Source organism: Muntiacus reevesi, chromosome 5 (genome assembly GCF_963930625.1).
Source record: "Muntiacus reevesi chromosome 5, mMunRee1.1, whole genome shotgun sequence".
Lineage (NCBI taxonomy): Eukaryota > Metazoa > Chordata > Mammalia > Artiodactyla > Cervidae > Muntiacus > Muntiacus reevesi.
Genome location: NC_089253.1, coordinates 124,980,665 through 125,001,331, shown reverse-complemented (window position 1 = coordinate 125,001,331; position 20,667 = coordinate 124,980,665). Strand labels below are relative to the sequence as shown.

At 55.8% G+C, this 20,667-nt stretch overlaps 1 protein-coding gene and 1 long non-coding RNA gene across 3 annotated transcripts; one reads left to right on the top strand and one right to left on the bottom strand.

Annotated features, from left to right (window-relative positions):
* Positions 1-14: 14 nt before the first annotated feature.
* On the bottom strand, positions 15-7,294 carry LOC136168659 (uncharacterized). Its single transcript, XR_010663337.1, has 3 exons — positions 7,166-7,294; positions 5,092-6,637; positions 15-153 (listed from the first exon to the last, which is right to left on the bottom strand). It is a non-coding gene; the product is annotated as an uncharacterized lncRNA (long non-coding RNA).
* A 511-nt stretch (positions 7,295-7,805) lies between these two features.
* On the top strand, positions 7,806-20,143 carry RNPEP (arginyl aminopeptidase). Of its 2 annotated transcripts, XM_065936368.1 has the most exons (11): positions 7,806-8,268; positions 11,888-12,028; positions 12,294-12,442; positions 13,608-13,724; positions 14,081-14,316; positions 15,830-15,943; positions 16,509-16,621; positions 16,709-16,817; positions 17,470-17,694; positions 18,703-18,845; positions 19,649-20,143. In XM_065936368.1, the coding sequence occupies exons 1-11, from the start codon at positions 7,849-7,851 to the stop codon at positions 19,805-19,807; spliced, it is 1,926 nt and encodes a 641-aa protein (XP_065792440.1). In that variant the 5' UTR covers positions 7,806-7,848; the 3' UTR covers positions 19,808-20,143. The 2 variants fall into 2 exon arrangements, with proteins under 2 accessions (XP_065792440.1, XP_065792441.1); XM_065936369.1 differs by lacking the exon at positions 11,888-12,028.
* Positions 20,144-20,667: the final 524 nt, after the last annotated feature.

The window sequence follows — 20,667 nt, the reverse complement described above, 5'->3', positions numbered from 1 at the left end:
AAACTCCTTTTAAATGGGGTATCAGTTTGGAAAGCAAGTCCTTTCTTGTGAATTCAGAGTCACTGAGGTATGTGTGTGTGATCCTGGCATGTTTTCCCGTTTTACTGGTCAACTCAGCATCTCTGAAGCGATCCTTGGGTACGGATGAATTTTCTAGAAAGAGGGGTGGGGTGGAAGAGAAGAGTCTTGAAAAAGATGGAAGACCAGTTGTTTTTTATTGCACCACACGCAGGACGGCAGGTGGGAACCCAGAAACCTTCTATTGGTTTCCCAGCCTCTTGCTTCCCTCGGACACCTCGTCTGCCCCAGACTTAGAAGGACTTCTGTTCTTGGAAAGCCTGGCTGCCCCCTGCCCATCCCCTCACCTGCTGGAGCTTGCCCAGGGGTCAGTGGTTCCGTCTCTCGTGTGTCCACTGTGGAGATAGGGGGCAAGGAGGGAAGGAAAAGGGGGAACGCAAGCTTCACTCCTCAGTTTTCTACTGGAAGCCTTGTACCGTCATTCCCAGGCATGGGAGCGTGTCCTCAAGCACTGTCCCTCTGACTATCCGTCGGTGGACACATCCGTGACCGCCCCCCCCCCCCCGCCCCCGCCCATGTATCCTGCTGGCTGCTTCCTGATGATTTGGGTTTTTTCTCTTTCCCCCTCCTCCTTTTCCCCCAACATTTTTTTCAGTGAAAATAGCAAATCTGTAAAGTCGAGGTTCACAGTGAACACATACATACCCACCGCCTAGATTCTATGGTTGACTTCACAACACTTTACCATTGCCGACCTGTTCCCCATCCCCTGCTTTCTAATAAAGTTGAAGTTCATGAAATTCATTGATAAGCATTGTAAGATGTGATTATTTTAATGTTTAGAGAATAGTAGAAACCAGGTAGGTTATAGATTCTAAAATCTTAAAATACTGATTTGAAGTTTTTAATAAATACTCTGAAACTAATTTTGGTGTACGAGAGCCTAGAGTAAAAGGTAAAATCACCAAATTTGTTCTAATTACCAAGATAAACGTGGAAACAGGAAGGAATTTTACTCTAGGTGTGTTTCTGGAACAATGGAGTCAGTCTCTCAGTTTTAAGGTTGAAACGCCCATCAGAAGGATCCCATCTGCTTCTCTCATTTTTCCTTAGTATCTTCCCCTGTGTGTGACATTGGCATGAAACAGTGAATTTCTGAGTCAGGCTGGAACACGTGGGTACAGGGCTGAAGCCCGTCTGTTTCCGCACGTGGGCCGGCTCCTCAGGCTGGCGCGGCCACTGCGCCCCCGTGTGGTGCGTGGTGGTAGCGCATGGTGCCTCTAGCGGCCGGTGGTCTTAGAGCAAAAGCCCCACCAAGGCCCGTGGGCCAGATTCACCTGCCGCCTCTTTCTGTGACCTGTGAGCGAATAATGAACTTAAAGTTTTTATAATCGTTGAAAAAATAAACCACTGCCATGATGCATGGAAATGACGTGAGGATCCCAGGTCCACAGGGTGGACACAGCCGCACCGCGCCTTCCTGTGGTCAGGCGCCTAGCTCACGCAGACAGTGCAGTCTGACGGCATCAGGGACGCACGAGCCAGGAAATGTTCGGTTTTTCTGGCCTCTGAGCATGCAGGCTCTCAGAGTCTTAACCCCTGGACAGCCAGGGAAGGCCCCATTTGCCCTTTACCGGAAAAAAGGTGCCAACTCTGTCAGAGCAATTGAAAGTGAGAAGATTGATTCTTTTTGTCTATACTGATTACATTTCTAGCACACCTTTTCTTTGTGTGGACCCAAATTGGAAGTGGTCAGGCGGGAGATGACAAGACTGAACACAGACATTTTAGGAATTGGCGAACTAAAATGGACTGGAATGGGTGAATTTAACTCAGATGACCATTATATCTACTACTGTGGGCAGGAATCCCTTAGAGGAAATGGAGTAGCCATCATAGTCAACAAAAGAGTCTGAAATGAAGTACTTGGATGCAGTCTGAAAAACGACAGAATGGTCTCTCTTCGTTTCCAAGGCAAATCATTCAGTATCACAGTAATCCAAGCCTATGCCCCGACCAGTAATGCTGAAGAAGCTGAAGTTGAATAGTTTTATGAAGACCTACAAGACCACCTAGGACTAAGACCCAAAAAACAGGTCCTTTTCATTATAGGGGACTGGAATGCAAAAGCAGGAAGTCAAGAAATAGCTGAAGTAACAGACAAATTTGGCCTTGGAGTACAGAATGAAGCAGAGCAAAGGCTAATGGAGTTTTGCCAAGAGAACGCACTGGTCACAGCAAACACCCCCTTCCAACAGTACAAGAGAAGACTCTACACATGGACATCACCAGATGGTCAATACTGAAATCAGATTGATTATATTCTTTGTAGCCAAAGATGGAGAAGTTCTATACAGTCAGCAAAAACAAGACCGGCAGCTAACTTTGACATAGACCATGAATTCCTTATTGCCAAATTCAGACTTAAGTTGAAGAAAGTACGGAAAACCACTAGACCATTCAGGTAGGACCTAAATCAAATTCCTTATGATTATACAGTGGAAATGACAAGTAGATTCAAGGGATTAGATCTGATAGAGTATCTGAAGAACTATGGACAAAGGTTCGTGACATTGTGCAGGATCAAGACCATCCCCAAGGAAAAGAAATGCAAAAAGGCAAAATGGTTGTCTGAGGAGGCCTTACAAATAGCTATGAATAGAAGAGAAGTGAAATGAAGTGAAGCTGCTCAGCCGTGTCCAACTCTTTGTGACCCCATGGACTGTAGCCTACCACACTCCTCCGTCATGGGATTTTCCAGCCAAGAATACTGGAGTGGGTTGCCATTTCCTTCTCCAGAGGATCTTCCTGACCCAGGGATCGGACCCAGGTCTCCTGCACTGTAGGCAGACGTTTTACCATCTGAGCCACCAGGGAAGTTCAATAGAAGAGAAGCAAAAGGCAAAGGAAAAAAGGAAAGAGATTCCCATTTGAATGCAGAGTTCCAAAGAACAGCAAGGAGAGATGAGAGCCTTCCTCAGTGATCAATGCAAAGAAATCGAGGAAAACAACAGAATGGGAAAGACTAGAGATCTCTTCAAGAACAAGGGAACATTTCATGCAAAGATGGGCACAATAAAGGACAGAAATGGTATGGACCTAACAGAAGCAGAAGATACTTAGAAGAGGTGGCAAGAATACATAGAAGAACTATACAAAAAAGATGTTCATGACCCAGATAACCACGATGATGTGATCACTCACCTAGAGCCAGACATCATGGAATGTGAAGTCAAGTGGGCCTTAGGAAGCATCACTACAAGCTAAGCTAGTGGAGGTGATGGAATTCCAGTTGAGCTATTTCAAATCCTGAAAGATGATGCTATGAAAGTGTTGCACTCAATATGCCAACAAATTTGGAAAACTTAGCAGTGGCCACAAGACTGGAAAAGGTCAGTTTTCATTCCAATCCCAAAGAAAGGCAATCTCAAAGAATGCTCAAACTACCGCACAATTGCACTCATCTCTCACACTAGTAAAGTAATGCTTAAAATTCTCCAAGCCAGGCTTCAGCAATATGTGAACCATGAACTTCCAGATGTTCAAGCTGGTTTTAGAAAAGGCAGAGGAACCAGAGATCAAATTGCCAACATCTGCTGGATCATTGAAAAAGCAAGAGAGTTCCATAAAAACATCTGCTTTATGGACTGTGCCAAAGACTTTGACTGTGTGGACCACAACAAACTCTGGAAAATTCTGAAAGAGATGGCATACCAGACCACCTGACCTGCCTCTTGAGAAATCTGTATGCAGGTCAGGAAGCAACAGTTAGAACTTTACATGGAACAACAGACTGGTTCCAAATAGGAAAAGGAGTATGTCAAGGCTGTATATTGTCACCCTGCTTATTTAACTTATATGCAGAGTACATCATGAGAAATGCTGGGCTGGATGAAGCACAAGCTGGAATCAAGATTGCCGGGAGAAATATCAATATCCTCAGATATGCAGATGACACCACCCTTATGGCAGAAAGTGAAGAAGAACTAAAGAGCCTCTTGATGAAAGTGAAAGAGGCGAGTGAAAAAGTTGGCTTAAAGCTCAACATTCAGAAAACTAAGATCATGGCATCTGGTCCCATCACTTGATGGCAAATAGATGGGGAAACAGTGACAGACTTTATTCTTTTGGGCTTCAGAATCACTGCAGATAGTGACTGCAGCCATGAAATTAAAAGACGCTTGCTCTTTGGAAGAAAAGTTATGACCAACCTAGACAGCATATTTAAAAGCAGACATTACTTTGCCAACAAATGTCTGTCTAGTCAAAGCTGTGGTTTTTCCAGTAGTCATGTATGGATGTGAGTTGGACTATACAGCTGAGCGCCAAAGAATTGATGCTTTTGAACTGTGGTGTTGGAGAAGACTATTGAGAATCCCTTGGACTGCAAGGAAATCCAACCAGTCCATCCTAAAGGAATTCAGTCCTGAATATTCATTGGAAGGACTGATGCGAAGAACCGACTCACTGGAAAAGACCCTAATACTGGGAAAGATTGAAGGGCGTGAGGAAAAGGGGATGACAGAGGATGAGATGGCTGGATGGCATCACCAACTCAATGGACATGAGTTTGAATAAACTCTGGGAGTTGGCGTTTCTGCAGTCCAGAAACGACTGAGCGACTAAACTGAACTGAAGTTCCTCTCTGGCCTCATCTTCTTTCTGTCTTGAGAACTTGCTTGAACATGTCTTACACCGTAGGATATACGGGTGGACCTGGGTGGCATTAGAGGAGAGGACCCTGAGCTTTTGCAGTGGGCAGTAGCACCCCTTCTCTTGCCCTGAGGGAGGCGTTACGCAGGCTACACTGCACAGGCAGCGTGACTCCCTTTGTTCCAAAGCGAGACCCTGTCTGTCTTGGCGGGCGTCAGCCAGTGGGTGCCAGCCTGGCCCGTGGACTCGAGCTGTGCACCCCGTCCTGTGCGCTGTCAGACGCGGCATCCCGGGCTCTGCCCAGTGGATGCCAGCAGCCCCTGCTCTCCATGTTGTGACACCAGCTGTGTCTCTGCGCCGTCAGACGTCTGGTGGGAAAAACCCGCCCTGATTGAGAAGCGTTATGATGAGCTGACTCACCCTCTGCTCCAGAGGAGGCGCTGTCTCCACAAGCAGCATCACCAGACGCTCCAGATCAAAGGGCACCTCGCTGTGCAGCTGTGCAGATGCGCGTGTGGGCCGCGGAGAGCTGGGTCCCAGAGTCGGCTTTACCTCGAGCGCACTGTGGTTGCAGGAATGTTCCTTGTACCCTTGAGTCTTACTTGTTGGGAGCTTCCGTGGCCCGTCTGTGGTGAATTTTGTGTGTTTTCTTTAATGGTTAGGTGCAAAGTTAGGGGTGTGTTGACTAGGTAGAGATGGTGACTTAAGTTTTGACTGAACTCCTGTGCCTCAGTCTTCGTTGTGGCACGTCAGGTCTTCACCGTGGTTGCGGGCTCTTCGCTGCAGCACACAGGCTGCCCAGCTGTGGCTCCCGCGCTCAGTTCACGGCGTGCAGGCCTAGCTGGCCTGTGGCCTGTGGGGCCCTAGTTCCCCAGACAGGGATCAAACCTGTGTCCCCTGCTTTGGAAGGTGGATTTCTTAATTACTGGACCACCAGGGAAGTCCCAAGACTGTGACATTTTTGTACAGATCTTTTATGTCTGTGTAACTTTTGTCTGATCTGTTAATTACTGGGCAAGATACATAAACGTCTTACTGGCAGATTTGCCCACTTTCCCTTGTAATTCTGTTAATTTTTGCTTTCTGTATTTTGAGGCTGTACTGTTAGCTACATCTCCCAGTGTGTGAGCTAGAACACTGATAAGTAATGTACACCTGGGTATTTATGAACGCCTCATCCCAAAAACTTCTGCCTCCCCCAGCCCGGGGTGACCACCAGCCTGTTCAGCTTGTTTCTTTTCTTCCTCTTGCTTCACTGGTGGCTGAGACAGTAAAGAATCTGCCTGCAATGCAGGAGACCCAGGTTTGATCCCTGGGTCAGAAAGATCCCCTGGAGAAGGAAATGGCTACCCACTCCAGTACTCTTGCCTGGGGAATCCCATGGACAGAGGAGCCCGGTGGGCTACAGTCCAGGGGGCCGCAGAGGGAACACACCTGTGCAACTAACAACACTTAACTTTCACAAGTTTTCCCATTGGTGGGTTTGTGAGTTACACTAATTCTATATTCTTTAGGTGGTTTTCTTGAAAATACACCTAAGAAAGAAATCCCAGGGCTTCTCTCGTAGTCCAGTAGTTAAGACACCGAGTTTCCAATGCAGGGGGCACAGGTGCGACCCCCGGTCAGTAAACTTCGTAAGATCCCTACATGCCATGCGCTGCAGCCAGAAAAGAAAACAATCTTATTTATCCCTAAATCTACTCTCCTCCTCATGATCCGAGGAACTTCAATGTCAATATCCTCTTCTTTTTTTTTTTTTTACCCTCTTGCATACATTTAATTAAGGAAAAAAAATATCTTGGCTGCCTCATGCAGCATGCAGGATCCTAGTTGATACAGTGGCTGGCATATGCAGGTGCTCAACAAAAATGCCTTGTATAATGAAATGAGTAACTTGAAGGTAGATGTACTGAATGACTATCCTCAGGGCCACAGCAGAGTGGTTTTCTGAAGTTTTTGGATTTCACTAGCCAGTAAGTTTAAAAAGAGAAGAAAGAAAAAAAGGAAGAAAACTGACTTTGATTTTATATGGAATTTCACATATCTACCACAGGCATTTATTTCATAAAGTAAGATGCATTTAGCGCTGTAAAACCAGGAAGCACATGCTAGGGTACTATTCCCTTATGGGAAACTCCCTACATTGTGTCTTAAAGTTTCATCTCCTAAGGGGAGATCCCCTGAGGAGGAAACGACAGCCCACCCCAGTACTCTTGCCTGGAAAAGCCCCTGAACAGAGGAGCCTGGCGAGCTACAGTCCATGGGGTCGCAAGGGTCAGACACGACTTAGCGACTAAACCACCATCACCACCACCACCAGAAGGACCCCCCTGCCAGTGCAGAAGTAAGAGACTTGGGCCCCATCTCCGGGTCGGGAAGATGCCCTGAAGGAGGGCATGGCAACACACTCCAGGATTCCTGCCTGAAGAATCCCACGGACAGAGGAGCCTGAGGAGGTGCAGTCCATGGGGTCGCAGAGTGGGACACGACTTACAGTTTCCAGCACAGCTGATGAGCGGCTCCTAGTCAGCCGGGCTCCTGGGAGGGTCACCGGCACAGCCAGCTGTCCCACACAGGAGGGGGGACACGCGGCCCACCGGCCGCCGGCCTCACAGCCGCCGTGCTGGTCCCCACCCCTCGTCGGAAGGACGAAGGGCCACACGCTGGAGCCCCGATTGAGTTACCGTGGCTCAAGAGAGGCTGTAGTTTCTCCTGTGTCACAACTGCACAGAGAGGCAGGAAAGAGTCTCCTTTCTCGGGGAAGGTTTGCTGCAGAGCGTGTGAGCGCAAACCGCCCCCCGGGCTCAGTGCTGCCCGCCCGCTGGACTGACACGGCAACCTCAGCGCAGGGGCTGGGGGCCATCCCAGTGGGATGGATTCGGGCCGAGGTGGATCAAACTGCCGCCAGCGGGCCTGTCCAAAGTCCTTCGGTGAGGGTGCAGAGCTGGGAGTGGGGTAGGGCCAGGGCAAGGGCGTGGTCTGCGCGGGGGCGGGGCCTTCCGGAGCTCGGCCGCCGGCGGGGCGTGGCCACGCTCGGTTCCGGGGCGTGGTCTTGTCGGGGGCGGGGGCTTCCCGGGCGCGCGGCAAAGGCTCCCGGGGCCAGACCGGCGGCGGGGCGGAGCCAGGCCTGCAGGGGCGGGGCCTGCGGCGGACCGGCGGCAGCGGCGGCGCGGGGCCATGGCGGGTGGCGAGCCTGGAGCCGGCGGGCGGGCGCTGCGCGCGGCGCAGGCCGAGGACGTGGCGTCGGCCTCCAGCTTCCGCGCCTTCGAGCTGCTGCACCTGCACCTGGACCTGCGGGTCGAGTTCGGGCCGCCGGGGCCGGGCCCGGGCAGTCGCGGACTGAGCGGCTCGGCGGTGCTGGACTTGCGCTGCCGGGCGCCCGGCGGCGCCGCGGAGCTGCGGCTGGACTCGCACCCGTGCGTGGACGTGACGGCGGCGGCCCTGCGGCGGGGGCTGCCGGAGCCCGAGCCGGTGCCGGTGCGCACGCAGCCCTTCTCGCACTACGGCCAGGCCCTGTGCGTGCGCTTCCCTCAGCCCTGCGCCGCCGGCGAGCGCCTGCAGGTGCGGATCACCTACCGCGTCGGCGACGGACCCGGGGTGAGTGCCCGCGGCCCCCGCGCCTCCTCGTACAGGCGCGCCTTCACCGCCTCCCCGCCCCTCGCCCCTCCTCGGCCAGGTGACTCCCCACCCCCGCTTCTGGTCCTGCCGGTCTTCATCCAGATGCCCCCGCCCCGCCGTCTGTAGCCCCCTGCGTCCTCCAGGCTGGACAGTAGACGGTTCCCGAGCTGAGTTTGGGGCTGTCGGCGCGCCCGGCCTGGGCTGGGCCCTGGTGGAGCTCTGCTCGGGGGCAGCCCTGAAGGCGCTGCTGACTCAGCCCTTTGTTGCCGGCGCCCGTCTAGTGCCCCGGGCTGGAACCGCTCCGAGACTGGGCACTTGCTATTTTTTGTTTCCTCCTGGATGTGATGAACAAAAGAATGTGAGTAAAAGTGAGAGCCAGCATTAGGGTGGACCAGTCTTTGAAATAATTGGCTTTCTCACTGTTGGCTCTTAAATTCTAAACCGGGGTGCGGGAGGTGGGGCAAGGGTAGCAGTTGGAAGGAGGCCTTTTGGGTACTTCTGCGAGGATCGCAGCCCTTTCTCGGATGGGGTGGGCGGCCTGCCTGCCCAGGAAGCCTGCTCTTCTGGTGGCACTTCCCCCTTTGCTCTTGGAACTGGCTCAAAGGGCGTTTCTGTTTCCATCTTTCACCATTAGGGATGTACATGAACCTTAAGATAGAACTTGTTTGTGGGCTGACCTCTAAGGCAAAGGAAAAAACTCCGGACCTCTACGGGTAACTTGGCATAGAGGGACACATGGAAATGTGTTTGGTTGCAGTGGCACCCCACTCCAGTGCTCTCGCCTGGAAAATCCCGTGGATGGAGGAGCCTGGGGGGCTGCAGTCCCTGGGGTTGCTCAGACACGACTGAGCGACTTCACTCTCACTTTTCACTTTCATGCATTGGAGGAGGAAATGGCAACCCACTCCAGTGTTCTTGCCTGGAGAATCCCAGGGACGGGGGAGCCTGGTGGGCTGCCGTCTATGGGGTCGCAGAGTCAGACACCACTGAAGCGACTTAGCAGCAGCAGCAGCCCTGTTATATTCTGGCTCCCAGTTGGGGGCAGAAATTAAGTACAATAATTGAAAAAATTAGGCCTCCTGGGCTTGCCAACCCAAAGTGGCGCCTGAAGTTGAATTTCGGAATTAAGCAGCTTTCATTTGAGACTTGATGGCAGACACCCACGCTCCACGGAGAGCTGTCCTCTGCCCTGTGGAGGTCCCCAGTGGGCACAGTTCCTGTTCCGCTGTCCCAGGGGGGTGCTCACCTTGGTCACCGTGGGCCACAGCGTCTCCTGGGTTTGGCTGTGCTGTGTGTCCTGCCAGCCCCCTTCATCCTCTTCTCTTCATGTCATTAAAACAAAAACAAGCAAAACTCAAGCAGAGAGGATTGTGGTTGAAGGGATGTGAGTCATTGTTTACAGAGCTGAGCCTGACAACAGTTATATGAGTTGTCTTTATATAAGTCCTAATATGGTGCCTAGTACCTCTGACTGCCAACTCGTTACACTTGTTTTCAATAATAGGATTAATTTTTTTTTTTAAAAAAGCTGTTTAGATTACCAGAAAAACTGAGCATATAGGACAGTTTCCATAAACCCCCAACACACACGCACACACCCCCCACCACCATCCCCCACCTTACTAGCGGCTTATGAGTGGGATGCACTTGTTGCAATTAATGAGCCAGTATTGATACCCTATTATAAACTGGAATCTGTAGTTTTTCCAGATTTCCTTAGTTTTTATTTTAAATAATTTGTTTACTGAGCAGCTTTCATGTACAAGGTATTATTAGAGTGTTGGGTCTTTTACATTTTTATTTTATATTATAGTTAATTTACGATGTTAATTTCAGGTGTATAGCAGCCTTAGGTTTTAAAATGTCCTCTGTTCCAGCGTCCCATCCAGAAACCCAAGTGTGTCCCTCTGCCATGTCTCTGTGGGCTCCTCTTGGCTGTGACCATTCCTTAGATGCTCCTGTTTTGGTGACTTAGATAGTTTTGAACAGTGGTGTGCCCCTCTATTGGAATTCATCTTTTGTTTTCCTCATATTAGACTGGGGTTATAAAGTCTGCTTGTTTTTCATAGATTATTTTTCAGAGCAGTTTCAGTTTCCCAGCAAAGTTGAGCGGAAGTTCATAGAGATAAGGTGTCACTTCTCTAACATCATATTGAGGGCAGTAGTATTGGCTTGATTTATGGCCTCTGTGCTGGCCTCCGGTCACCAGGCCAAAGCAGAGCTTGTTGGGGTCTGCACGGGACATCTCTCTCTCTGCCCTGCCCCGTCTTCCGTCTTACTGGACTCTGGATGGAGACTTGTTACCGTTTGCACACACACACACACGTGCACACACGCAAAGAAAACCCCAGCTTCCCACTGTGTCTCCCTTATGCTTCTTATAAATCGGTCTCAGCGCCTCTGTGCTTTAAGCCCTTCACCACACACAGCTGCCCAGCTCCACGGAAGCCACATTCCCCACCCGCCCATGCTGGTCCCGTCTCCTGGACGTCATCTCCCTTCCTTCCAGCTGTTTAAACCCTGCCGGCTGTTGAGGGTGCAGCCTGGGGGTTTTGCTTACACTGGGAGACCCTCCTGGGGCCCCTCAGCCCTTTTCTGACCTTCCCATGGTGTGTGCTGCTGACGCGGGCCCCTCAGCCCCACGCAGCCTCTGTGTTAGACATGAGCTCTGCTGTGGGCAGCATTGGGGCTTGTAATAGTGGCTCAGATGTACCCTCGATTAAGGGCTTACAGAAGACAATTCAGGAATCACAGCCCGGGACGTCCCTGAGGGTCCAGTGGCTAAGACTCCACATCCCCAGTGCAGGGGGCTAGGGTTCGGTTCCTGTTCAGGGAACTAGATCTTGCATGCTGTAAAAAGATCCCACATGCTGCAACTAAGACCAGTGATAGCCAAGTAAATAAATAAATAAAATAAGTGTTGGTGGGGGGAGAATCATAGCCAGTGCCTGTGATGTAAAGCACGTTAACTCTCCTGCACTGGCAGGTGGATTCTTTACCGGTGGCACCACCTGGAAAGCCCAAAACACATTTATTCTGAAAGGGTAAATTTCAGGAATGGAAGTGAAAGTGAAGTGAAGTGAAGTCGCTCAGTCCTGTCCGACTCTTTGCAACCCCATGAACTGTAGCCTACCAAGCTCCTCCATCCATGGACTTCTCCAGGCAAGAATACTGGAGTGGGTTGCCATTTCCTTCTCCAGGGAATGGAGAACACCTATTAATCACACTCCTTGCTGTTAGCGTCTGCTTTTCTGTATCTTTTACCTCAAGTTGAAGAACAGCTTCTTCAGCATTTGTTTTTTAGTGAGAAATTACTACAGTGAGGAGGACGCAGGAGGGAGTCAGGACGAGGGGGTTGGAGGCCAGCTCAGGAATTCTTGAGACAGCCCAGGGACACATGAGGAGTGACCCCTTGGTGGTGTCTGCCCTGGGAAGTGGACTTCGGGCCGCGGCCTGGACTCCGGGGGGATTAAACACGCAGCCAGAGAGAGCTTCCTCGGCTGAGCCAGCCTGGCTGGAGGTCGTGCAGCCAGCGCAGCGGTGCCTGCCCAGGGCCCCGTGGGCTGTCGGCTCTGAGCGGTGCGCCCCCCCCCCGCAGGTGTGCTGGCTGGCTCCCGAGCAGACGGCAGGGAAGAAGAAGCCCTTCGTCTACACCCAGGGCCAGGCCGTCCTGAACCGAGCCTTCTTCCCGTGCTTTGACACCCCCGCCGTGAAGTGCAGATACTCTGCTCTCCTCGAGGTGAGGGGGCCCTGTGTCCCTGCCCTGGGGACTGGAACGGTCCTCTCTATCAGGTCACCTTTCAGGGGATGCTTACAGACCCTCTGAAGAACTCCTCCACCTGCAGAAGTTTGTCTGTGCTAAAGCCCATCGGTTGAGCCCAAGTTTAGTTTCTAGAAGCACCTGTACTTCCCGTGGCCTGCAGGCCACCATCATCACCGGGCAGGCCGCTGATGGAAAGCTGGCTCTGTCCAGGTGAAACCTTGCTGGCTTCCTCTGTCCTCAGGTTCCAGATGGCTTCACCGCTGTGATGAGTGCTGACGCCTGGGAGGAGCGCGGCCCTAATAAGTTCTTCTTCCGGATGAGTCAGCCCATCCCCTCCTACCTGATAGCCTTGGCCATCGGAGATCTGGTTTCAGCTGAAGTTGGACCCAGGTAGGAGACCAAGACCCCGGGGGCAAGACTGGGCCAACCTCCAAGGAAGGAGCCCTCTGACCAGCGAGCAGACCTGTTGGGGGGGTTCTCGGGGCGGTGTCGGCCTGCCCCGAGTCCAAGCCTTTCTGTGGCACAGGGCGCGGCCTGAGGGCATCGGAGGACTGTCCTTTCCCCGCTCCTCCCTCCCATCCTGCGCTGAGACCCAGTCCTGCCGTGTCCTGGCCCGTGCAGAGAGCGCTCTGAGCTCAGGCAGCAGTCTAGATCCCCTTCTAGCTACTATGTGCGCTTCCTTATCACTGCCGGATCTCCTTGCCTTCGCTGGCCCTTCATTCCTGGAAACACCCGCCTTGCTCCTACTGTCTCCCTCCCAGGAGGCCGGAGCAGGCTCTCTCTGTCTGCTCTGGATGCAGAGGCCCAGGCCTGGGCTGACTCTGTGAAGGGAGGGGGCTTTAGTGGAGGTGAATAAGGATTTTGTCAGGTGTCCCCCAAAGAGAAATTGACGAGGCGCCCGGGTTCTCCTGGTCGTCATCCTGTCTGCCAGCATACCTTGCCCGCGGCGGGAGGGTCGGCTGGACGTGGCTCCCCTGGTGGCGGTGCTGGCCTTCGTTCTGCTGGCCCCGGAGGTGCTGGCCGGGTGCCAGGCCTCGGAGAGGGCTCAGCAGCGGCACAGGCACCGCACACCTCTGCTCCCGCCGTCAGAGGGTGCGCTGGGCGGGCCCGTCGGCATCTGCTTCCAGCCACGGGGTCCGGGCAGCCCCAGGCCTGCGGGACGAGGGGCCCCTTCCTGGTGCAGGGCAGTGGGTGACCAGAGGCACGCCAGCCCACAGCCGCAGGAAAGCAGAGAAGGAGAGGGACATCTTCCAGGGGTTTACTCCTGCCACGTTCTGTTCGGAAGAGGATGAGCTGCTGGCACGGAGCGAGATCAGTCGTTTCTGAAGCCGCCTGGCGGTTGGGGAGCTGGGGCTCCATGTGGGGGCAGGCCTGCTGCCTGCAGGAGCTCCCGGCGCCCGCTCTGCAGGCAGGGCCAGCCCTCCGGCTCTGTGTGGGCCTCGCCTCTGTCCTGGGTTGCCTGCCCACGGGCTCGCCAGCTCCCTGGGAGGCGGAGGCCAACTGGTCTGGGCAGACTCTGACCACCGCGCCGCCCTCTCTGCACCCTTGTCCGCAGGAGCCGGGTGTGGGCCGAGCCCTGCCTCATCAACGCTGCCAAGGAGGAGTACGACGGGGTCATAGAGGAGTTTTTGGCAACGGGAGAGAAGCTCTTCGGACCCTACGTGTGGGGAAGGTGAGGTGTCACGGGGGCTTCGCGTCTGTGGTCCCCGCCCCCCGGGGTGCAGGGGCGGGGAGGAGAGGACAGCCAGCCTGACCCGGGCCCGGGTGGGGGCTTCAGGACAGCGGTGTGCCGGCGGGTGCGGGGTTGGAGGTGGGATTCGCTGTGGGGATGCGGCTGACTTGCCTTTCCCGTCACTGGGGGCAGCCCCACTCTCTGTTTGCTGTCTTCAGAGTTGAGGTCTCCTGAACAAGAGGCCCCGTCAGGCCTGCGGGGAGCTGGGTGTTGGGAAGGGCCGGGAGAGAGGGGCACTGGGGAGCACCCGGTGGTGGGATGGAGCCACACCCCGCGTGACCGCCCGTCCCCGGCAGGTACGACGTGCTCTTCATGCCCCCGTCCTTCCCGTTCGGGGGGATGGAGAACCCCTGCCTGACCTTCGTCACCCCCTGCCTTCTGGCCGGAGACCGCTCCCTGGCCGACGTCATCATCCACGAGATCGCCCACAGCTGGTTTGGGAACCTGGTGACCAACGCCAACTGGGGGGAGTTCTGGCTGAACGAAGGCTTCACCATGTACGCCCAGAGGAGGATCTCCTCCGTTCTGTTCGGTGAGTTGCCGCGGGGACCCGCCTCTCCGTCCTGGGCCCGCCAGGCTCCTTCTGGGGTGTCCAGGGGCGGCGGTGCAGGGAACCCCGGACGGCAGTGGCAGCCAGCTCATGACACAGTTAAGCTTGTCACGGTTTCCGCCGCGCTGCGGTCACGCGTCGGCAGGGCCCGGGGGCTGAGGGAGTCCCGGGCAGTCTAGTTGGCCGGAGGGACCGGGTGGTGGGCGTGCCTCCCCGAGCCTGCGTGCCCCAGGGGCGTGGCCCTGCAGTGGCTCCGGTGTCAGGTCACCGTCAGCCTCGCGTTCGGCCTTGACTGGGTGCTGCGCTCACCGCCCTCACCGCCGTGTGCAGTTCACAAGGCAGAGAGGGTGGGAAGTGCGCTCACCGCCACTCTGCAGCTGAAGGCAGACCTTCACTTTGCGCCCAGCCACGCTTTTGAAATAACGTTCCCAGCACCATCTCTTTATTGAAAACCCACAGTGTATAGGTGCTTTTTGACTTTTTTTTATTCTTTCTCTGATTAAAATCTATTTTGGTGCCTATGGGAAAGTACACAGCATAATATTTACCTGTCATTTCACCATTCAGAGGTGATTGGTGGATATCCTTGCCGATGTATTAACAGTTCTCTTTGTGTGTGTGAATCATCAGACCATACGTGGCTTTAGAACTGTCATTTTTGTTAGCCTAGTAAAGTTAAACGTTTTCCCGAGTCATTAGATTTTCTTGTGCTGCTGCAGAAGAATTTAAATAAATTCATAAGTTATTCCGTCAGCCTCCAGTTGTAGGTTGGTCTGTAATTTTCTTTTTTTTTTTTTTTTTAAGCAGACAAAAATCTTAATTTTTTGTTGTTGTTGTTGCTCTTTTGGCCACACCTAGGGGCATGTGGGATCTTAGTTCCCGACCAAGAATTGAACCCACGCCCTTTGCAATAGAAGCACAGTCTTAACCACTGAATTGCCAGGGAAGTCCCTCGTTTTTCCAACAAAATAATATTCTGATAAACATCTTTACATAGGTTCACATGTATCTCAGACGATTTCAATAAATTCCTTGAAGTGTGCTTGTCAGGACTTGAACATTTTAAAGGACTTTCTTTTAAAGCATGTATTGTCTCCTGCCTCCCAGAAAGTGTGTAGAGGCTTATCCATTCATCAGGGCACGGAGCAGGAGGGTCTTGGCCGCTGGGAATCCTGCAGTGGTCTCTGAGGCCGTGCACACTGGACCCTGAGGCAGGCGGGCTGTCGCCCCAGCTCAGAGCCTCTGGCGGGGACCGGGCCCCCGAGGAAGGGCTCAGGTGACCATTTCTCCTGTGCGACAGGAGCAGGCAGATGGGCAGGTTCCGTCTGGGGGTGGTCAGACTCCCGTCTCTACAGACACCATCACGCTGCACGGAAGGCCCCTGCCAGAGGGACCGTGTGCAGGAGACGGGCCGAGGGGTCGGCTGTCCACAGCCTCCCTGCCCGCGGTCCTCGGGGAGGCGCGCGTGGGGTGCCAGCCCCTCTTCTGCCCACAGGGCCCGCCTACACCTGCTTGGAAGCCGCCACCGGGCGGGCACTGCTGCGGCAGCACATGGACGTCACGGGCGAGGACCACCCTCTGAACAAGCTGCGTGTGCGGATCGAGCCCGGTCAGCGCCTCCGCCCCGCGCGCCCGGCCCTCGGCGGGGAGGAGCCCCGAGGCCCTCCCCGCCGCTCCGGCCAGTTCCGATTGACTCCGCGTCGCCCTGCTTGTCCGGGTCCCTGTCCTTGGTCAGCTCACCCCTTGGGGTTTGTAGAACAAGGTCGCCTGTCCTTACAGAGGGCGTGACCCAGAAAGCCCGTGACTGCTCCGAGGTCACGGATTTTTGTTTCCTAACGTTGTTATTTCCCCATGTGACTAATTGAAACCTTTCTGTGCAGCTGAAGCCTCTGACTCCGATGGAGAGCTCCCTATAGAGCTCCCGAGCATCTGCAGAAACCCCCATTGTTCTGGTTAACTTGGCTCCCGAGCATCTGCAGAAACCCCCATTGTTCTGGTGGGCGGCCACATGGTGGGGGTGACCGTGGGGCTAGGGAGGCCCCACCAGCACAGCCGCCCGGGCTCCCCCTGTCGTCCCTCTCGAGACCCTGGAGACAGGCTGGGCTGCCCTGGGGAGCGGGCGTCGGTCTTGCCACAGTCGCTCTGAAGCTCTGAGTCCGGAGCTGTCTCTGCAGGGGTCGACCCAGATGACACCTACAACGAGACCCCCTACGAGAAAGGCTTCTGCTTTATCTCCTACCTGGCCCACCTGGTGGGTGACCAGGACCAGTTTGACGACTTCCTCAAGGTAATCAGCTCGAGGTGAGGGGGCCAGTGGGGGCGGGGGGCTTGGGGGCTCTGCGCAGCTGACCGTGCCACCCCTTCGTCCTTACAGGCCTATGTGGACGAGTTCAAGTTCCAAAGCATCTTAGCTGACGACTTCCTGGACTTCTTCCTGGACTATTTCCCTGAGCTGAAGAAAAAGAGGGTGGATTCCATCCCGGGTGAGCAGAGGAGCCGGCCCAGGGCTTCCAGGAGGTCGTGGAGGGTGGGGTCTGCTTTCCGCCCTGAGGGACCAGTGTGTTCCCCTGGGGGTGGCGCTTTGGGGTGGCCCCAGGGCCCCACAGAAGGACCTCCGCCACCCCCGGCTTCCTTTGCCCCACTCGGCATTTCTGCTCCTGTCTGCCCTCTGGTTTCCCTGTCTCTGAGACACAGTCAGACCCTGAGCCCTGCTCAGGCCACTGCTGCCCCGAGGGGCTCCCCGGGCAGGACCGGGGCGGCTGCCCTGCCTGGAGAGCTGGTGGGAGGCCTGTGACCCCTGAGGTGTGCCCCCGCTCCCTGCTCTGTGCTGGGAGGGTGGACTCCCCCCAGGTGGTGAGGGTAGGACCCCAGAGCCCAGGAGCGTCGGTACAGCTGCTCTGCTCAGGGGGGTGGGCCGTGTCCCCCGTCGTCCTGACGGCTCATTTCTGCACAGAACAGGCCCAGGTGGGAAGGGGGTCAGCCGGGGCTGTAGGCGTCACGGGGGCTGGGACCCCGCAGAGCAGGTGGCCGTGGGGCAGTGGTGTCGGCGTTGGGGGAGGACTTGGGAGCTGCCCGGGCGGGCTGACCGTGGCACTGGCGGGGAGTTCTGACGGGGTCTTCTCTTCTGCCAAGTAGGATTTGAGTTTGATCGCTGGCTGGACACCCCGGGCTGGCCACCTTACCTCCCGGACCTCTCTCCCGGGGACTCGCTCATGAGGCCGGCCGAGGAGCTGGCCCAGCTGTGGGCCGCCCAGGAGCTGGACCCAAGGGCCATCGACGCCGTGCCCACCTCTTCCTGGAAGACCTACCAGCTGGTTTACTTCCTGGATAAGATCCTGCAGAAGTCCCCGCTCCCTCCCGGTGAGAAAGAGCGGGCCTCTCCCTCGGGGCTAGGGCAGATGCCATGTGCGTCCTGGGTGGCGGGAGGCGGGAGCCTGGGGCGGGGGCGTGGGGTGGAGTGTCCACCCGCGTCCCAGGCAGGAAAACCAGAGGCTCGCCGGGTCCTCGGCCCGTTCAGGGCAGTCTCCCCTCACCCTCACCGTGACGCCTTCCCATCCTCATCACTGCCCTGTGAGCCCAGGGCTGCGGAGTCCGGGGCACCAACCACGCAGCCCACAGGCGGGGTGGGGGTGCGGCCCGGCCCGGCCCCCGCCCTTCAGCACGAGTGCCCCGTTGCTGCTCAGCCAGAAATAGTACCAAGGGCTGCGCCCCAGAAAAGCGGTTAGAGCAAGATGCCGGCTAGCAGGTGCCGGTGGGAGGGGTGGCAGGCAGGACGTCTGGGGGCGCACACGCTCTGGTCTGGGGAGGAAGGAGCGTAGGAGGTCGAGATGTTATGTATACACATTTTATCTTATTATTGTAAAAATTTTCGTTGACAAGTAATCGCTTTACAGTAGTGTGTTGGTTTCTGCTGTACATCGGCGTGAATCCTCCGTGAGTATACATCGATCCATCCATTTTGAACCTTCCTCGCATCCTGCAGATATACTTTTTTTAATGCTTATTTTATTTACTCATTTGGCTGCGCTGGATCTTAGTTTCGGCGTTTGAGCTCTTTAGTTGCGGCGTGTGGGATCTACTTCCCCAGGCAGGGGTCGAAGCTGGGCCCCTGCTTCAGAAGCGCAGTCTTAGGCAGAGCCCACCAGGGACGTCCCCCTCTGTATGACGTCGAGGGAAGGTGGTTAGAAGAGCTGTGAGGCTGGGGCAAGTGCACGTCCAGGGCATGGCCGCGTTGGGCCCGGAGGTGCAGGATGAGGTGCCTGGAGCCCGCGGAGACGCGACTCCGGAGCCCAGGAGCTCGGGCAGACACGCGGCCTCAGTGTGGGGCTCTGCTGGCAGCCTCTTCCATGACCCGCTTCTGTTCTCCAGGGAACGTGAAGAAACTTGGAGAGATGTACCCAAAGATTTCAAACGCCCAGAACGCGGAGCTGCGGCTGCGATGGGGCCAGATTGTCCTCAGGAACGACCACCAGGAGGACTTCTGGAAAGTGAAGGAGTTCCTGCACAGCCAGGTGGGCGACCCCGGCTCCCTGAGCACCTCGGGCACATGGTGGGCAGGGCCCGCGGGCCGACCTCTCTGGGGCAAAGGGCCTGGCAGGTCCCGAGAGCAGGCTGTGGTGCTGCCCTGCGGGGAGGCCGCCCGGCCTGGGAGCCTGTGCAGGTCAGCCGGAGAGGCCCGAGGGGAGGGGCTGGTCAGCATTGGCCGGACACTGGGAGGGAGGCAAGACGGGTCATGCGTCAGCGGGGCTGGTCTGGGGGAGAGACCAGAGGCTAGGAGAAGCGAGGGAAGGTGAGCAAAGGGTCCTGGCGCCTGGGGAGGCCTGTGCCTGAGGGTTCAGAGGCCAGCCAGCCTGCTGGGGAGGTCGTTCCGTGAGAGTCCAGAGGAGGGCCGGAGACGGGTCAGACTGGGTAAGGCTCCCTCCGGAGCCCCTGAGCCCCCCCCCTCGGGGGTCGGCATCCTGTGTGACCCTCTGGTGCAGCTGACAGGGCGCGGCTTCCTTCTTGGCTACGGATGATCCTCCGGAGCCCCGTGTATGGGTTAGGCACCGCAGTCTTGGCCGTGTGCTGCCGCCTCGGAGCTCTGACCTCTTAGAGCTCTAAGCTGTGGAGCCTCCGTGAGGGTCTATGGCCTCTGAGAAGATTCCAGAACACGAGGCCTCTCGTCTGGGAAGCCCCGCCCCTTCCAGCAGGAAATCCACATCCCTTTGGGCCCAGGGGCAACAGGAGGCTGGGCCGTCAGATGGGCCCGGGGCAGGGGCAGGGCTGCGACCCTCGAGCTGGCCGACAGGCCCTGAGCACGTGCCGCCTCTCGCAGGGGAAGCAGAAGTATACACTCCCGCTGTACCACGCCATGATGGCAGGCAGTGCGGCCGCCCAGACCCTCGCCAAGGAGACCTTTGCGGCCACGGCTCCCCAGCTGCACAGCAACGTGGTCCACTACGTCCAGCAGATCGTGGAGCCCCTGGGCAGGTAGAGGCTCCCGCCCCAGCCTCTGCAAGCTCGGCGCACAGCGGCTGCTCCAGGTCAGGGCCCCACGAGGGCACCTGATCCCCGACGCTGGGCTTCTGCTCTGACGGGCCGGCCCTGGACCCGGCCTGTGACTGAGAACCTCCCTGCTCCCTGGGCTGGGGGTGGCAGGCCTCCCCTCCCCACTGGGGTCTCGGGAGAGCAGGCATGGTTTTCTTTTTTCTTTCTTTTTTTATTCTTTAATTTTTTTTGCTGATTTTTGAAATACTGTGCCAAGGGCTGATTTCTGGAGATTCTTTTTTCAGGTTTAATCATTATTTTAATAAATATTTTAAAATGAAAAGTGTTTTGGTGACTGAAATTCCTTCTCCCAGGCCCCCCTCTGTTCTGAGTGGGTCAGGGCAGGACGCTCTCCCTGTCCTTTAGAGGCACGGGCCGGAGGTGGGGTGCCCCGGAGCTGTGAGGAGCAGCACCGCGCGGGATTCTGCGGGAAGCGTGTCCACGGCAGCGCGGCCACTCTCCCGGAGGGGGCAGGCTGTCCTCTGCAGGCCTGCCCCCCTCTTTAACGCTGCTGCATGTGGCTGAGCCCTGGAGCGTTTTCTCTGCCCCCCAGCTCCCGAATTTGCAGCTGTGTGTGGTCAGAAGTAGAGTGTGCTCAGAACTTCACGCCAAGCTCCGATTTCCATGTGGGGATCTCAACAGTCCGCACCTTGGGGTGGGGGTGACTGGGGTGGGGAGGGTCAGAGAGAAGCACTTATATCTCCAAGTGGCTCTTCCTAGACCCAGGCTCTAGCTCCTGTGACTGTCCTGGCAGCGAGGCCCGCGAAGGACCCCAACCCCACCCAGCAAACCATCTCCTTGGCTGGG

What these genes read in the sequence shown, in the direction of transcription:
- RNPEP (XM_065936368.1), top strand. Translation starts at nt 7,849, where the DNA reads ATGGCGGGTGGCGAGCCTGGAGCCGGCGGGCGGGCGCTGCGCGCGGCG. An exon ending in GAGGGTGGATTCCATCCCGG is followed by an intron (nt 16,818 to 17,469) that starts GTGAGCAGAGGA and finishes TCTGCCAAGTAG; the next exon opens with GATTTGAGTTTGATCGCTGG. An exon ending in GAAGTCCCCGCTCCCTCCCG is followed by an intron (nt 17,695 to 18,702) that starts GTGAGAAAGAGC and finishes TCTGTTCTCCAG; the next exon opens with GGAACGTGAAGAAACTTGGA.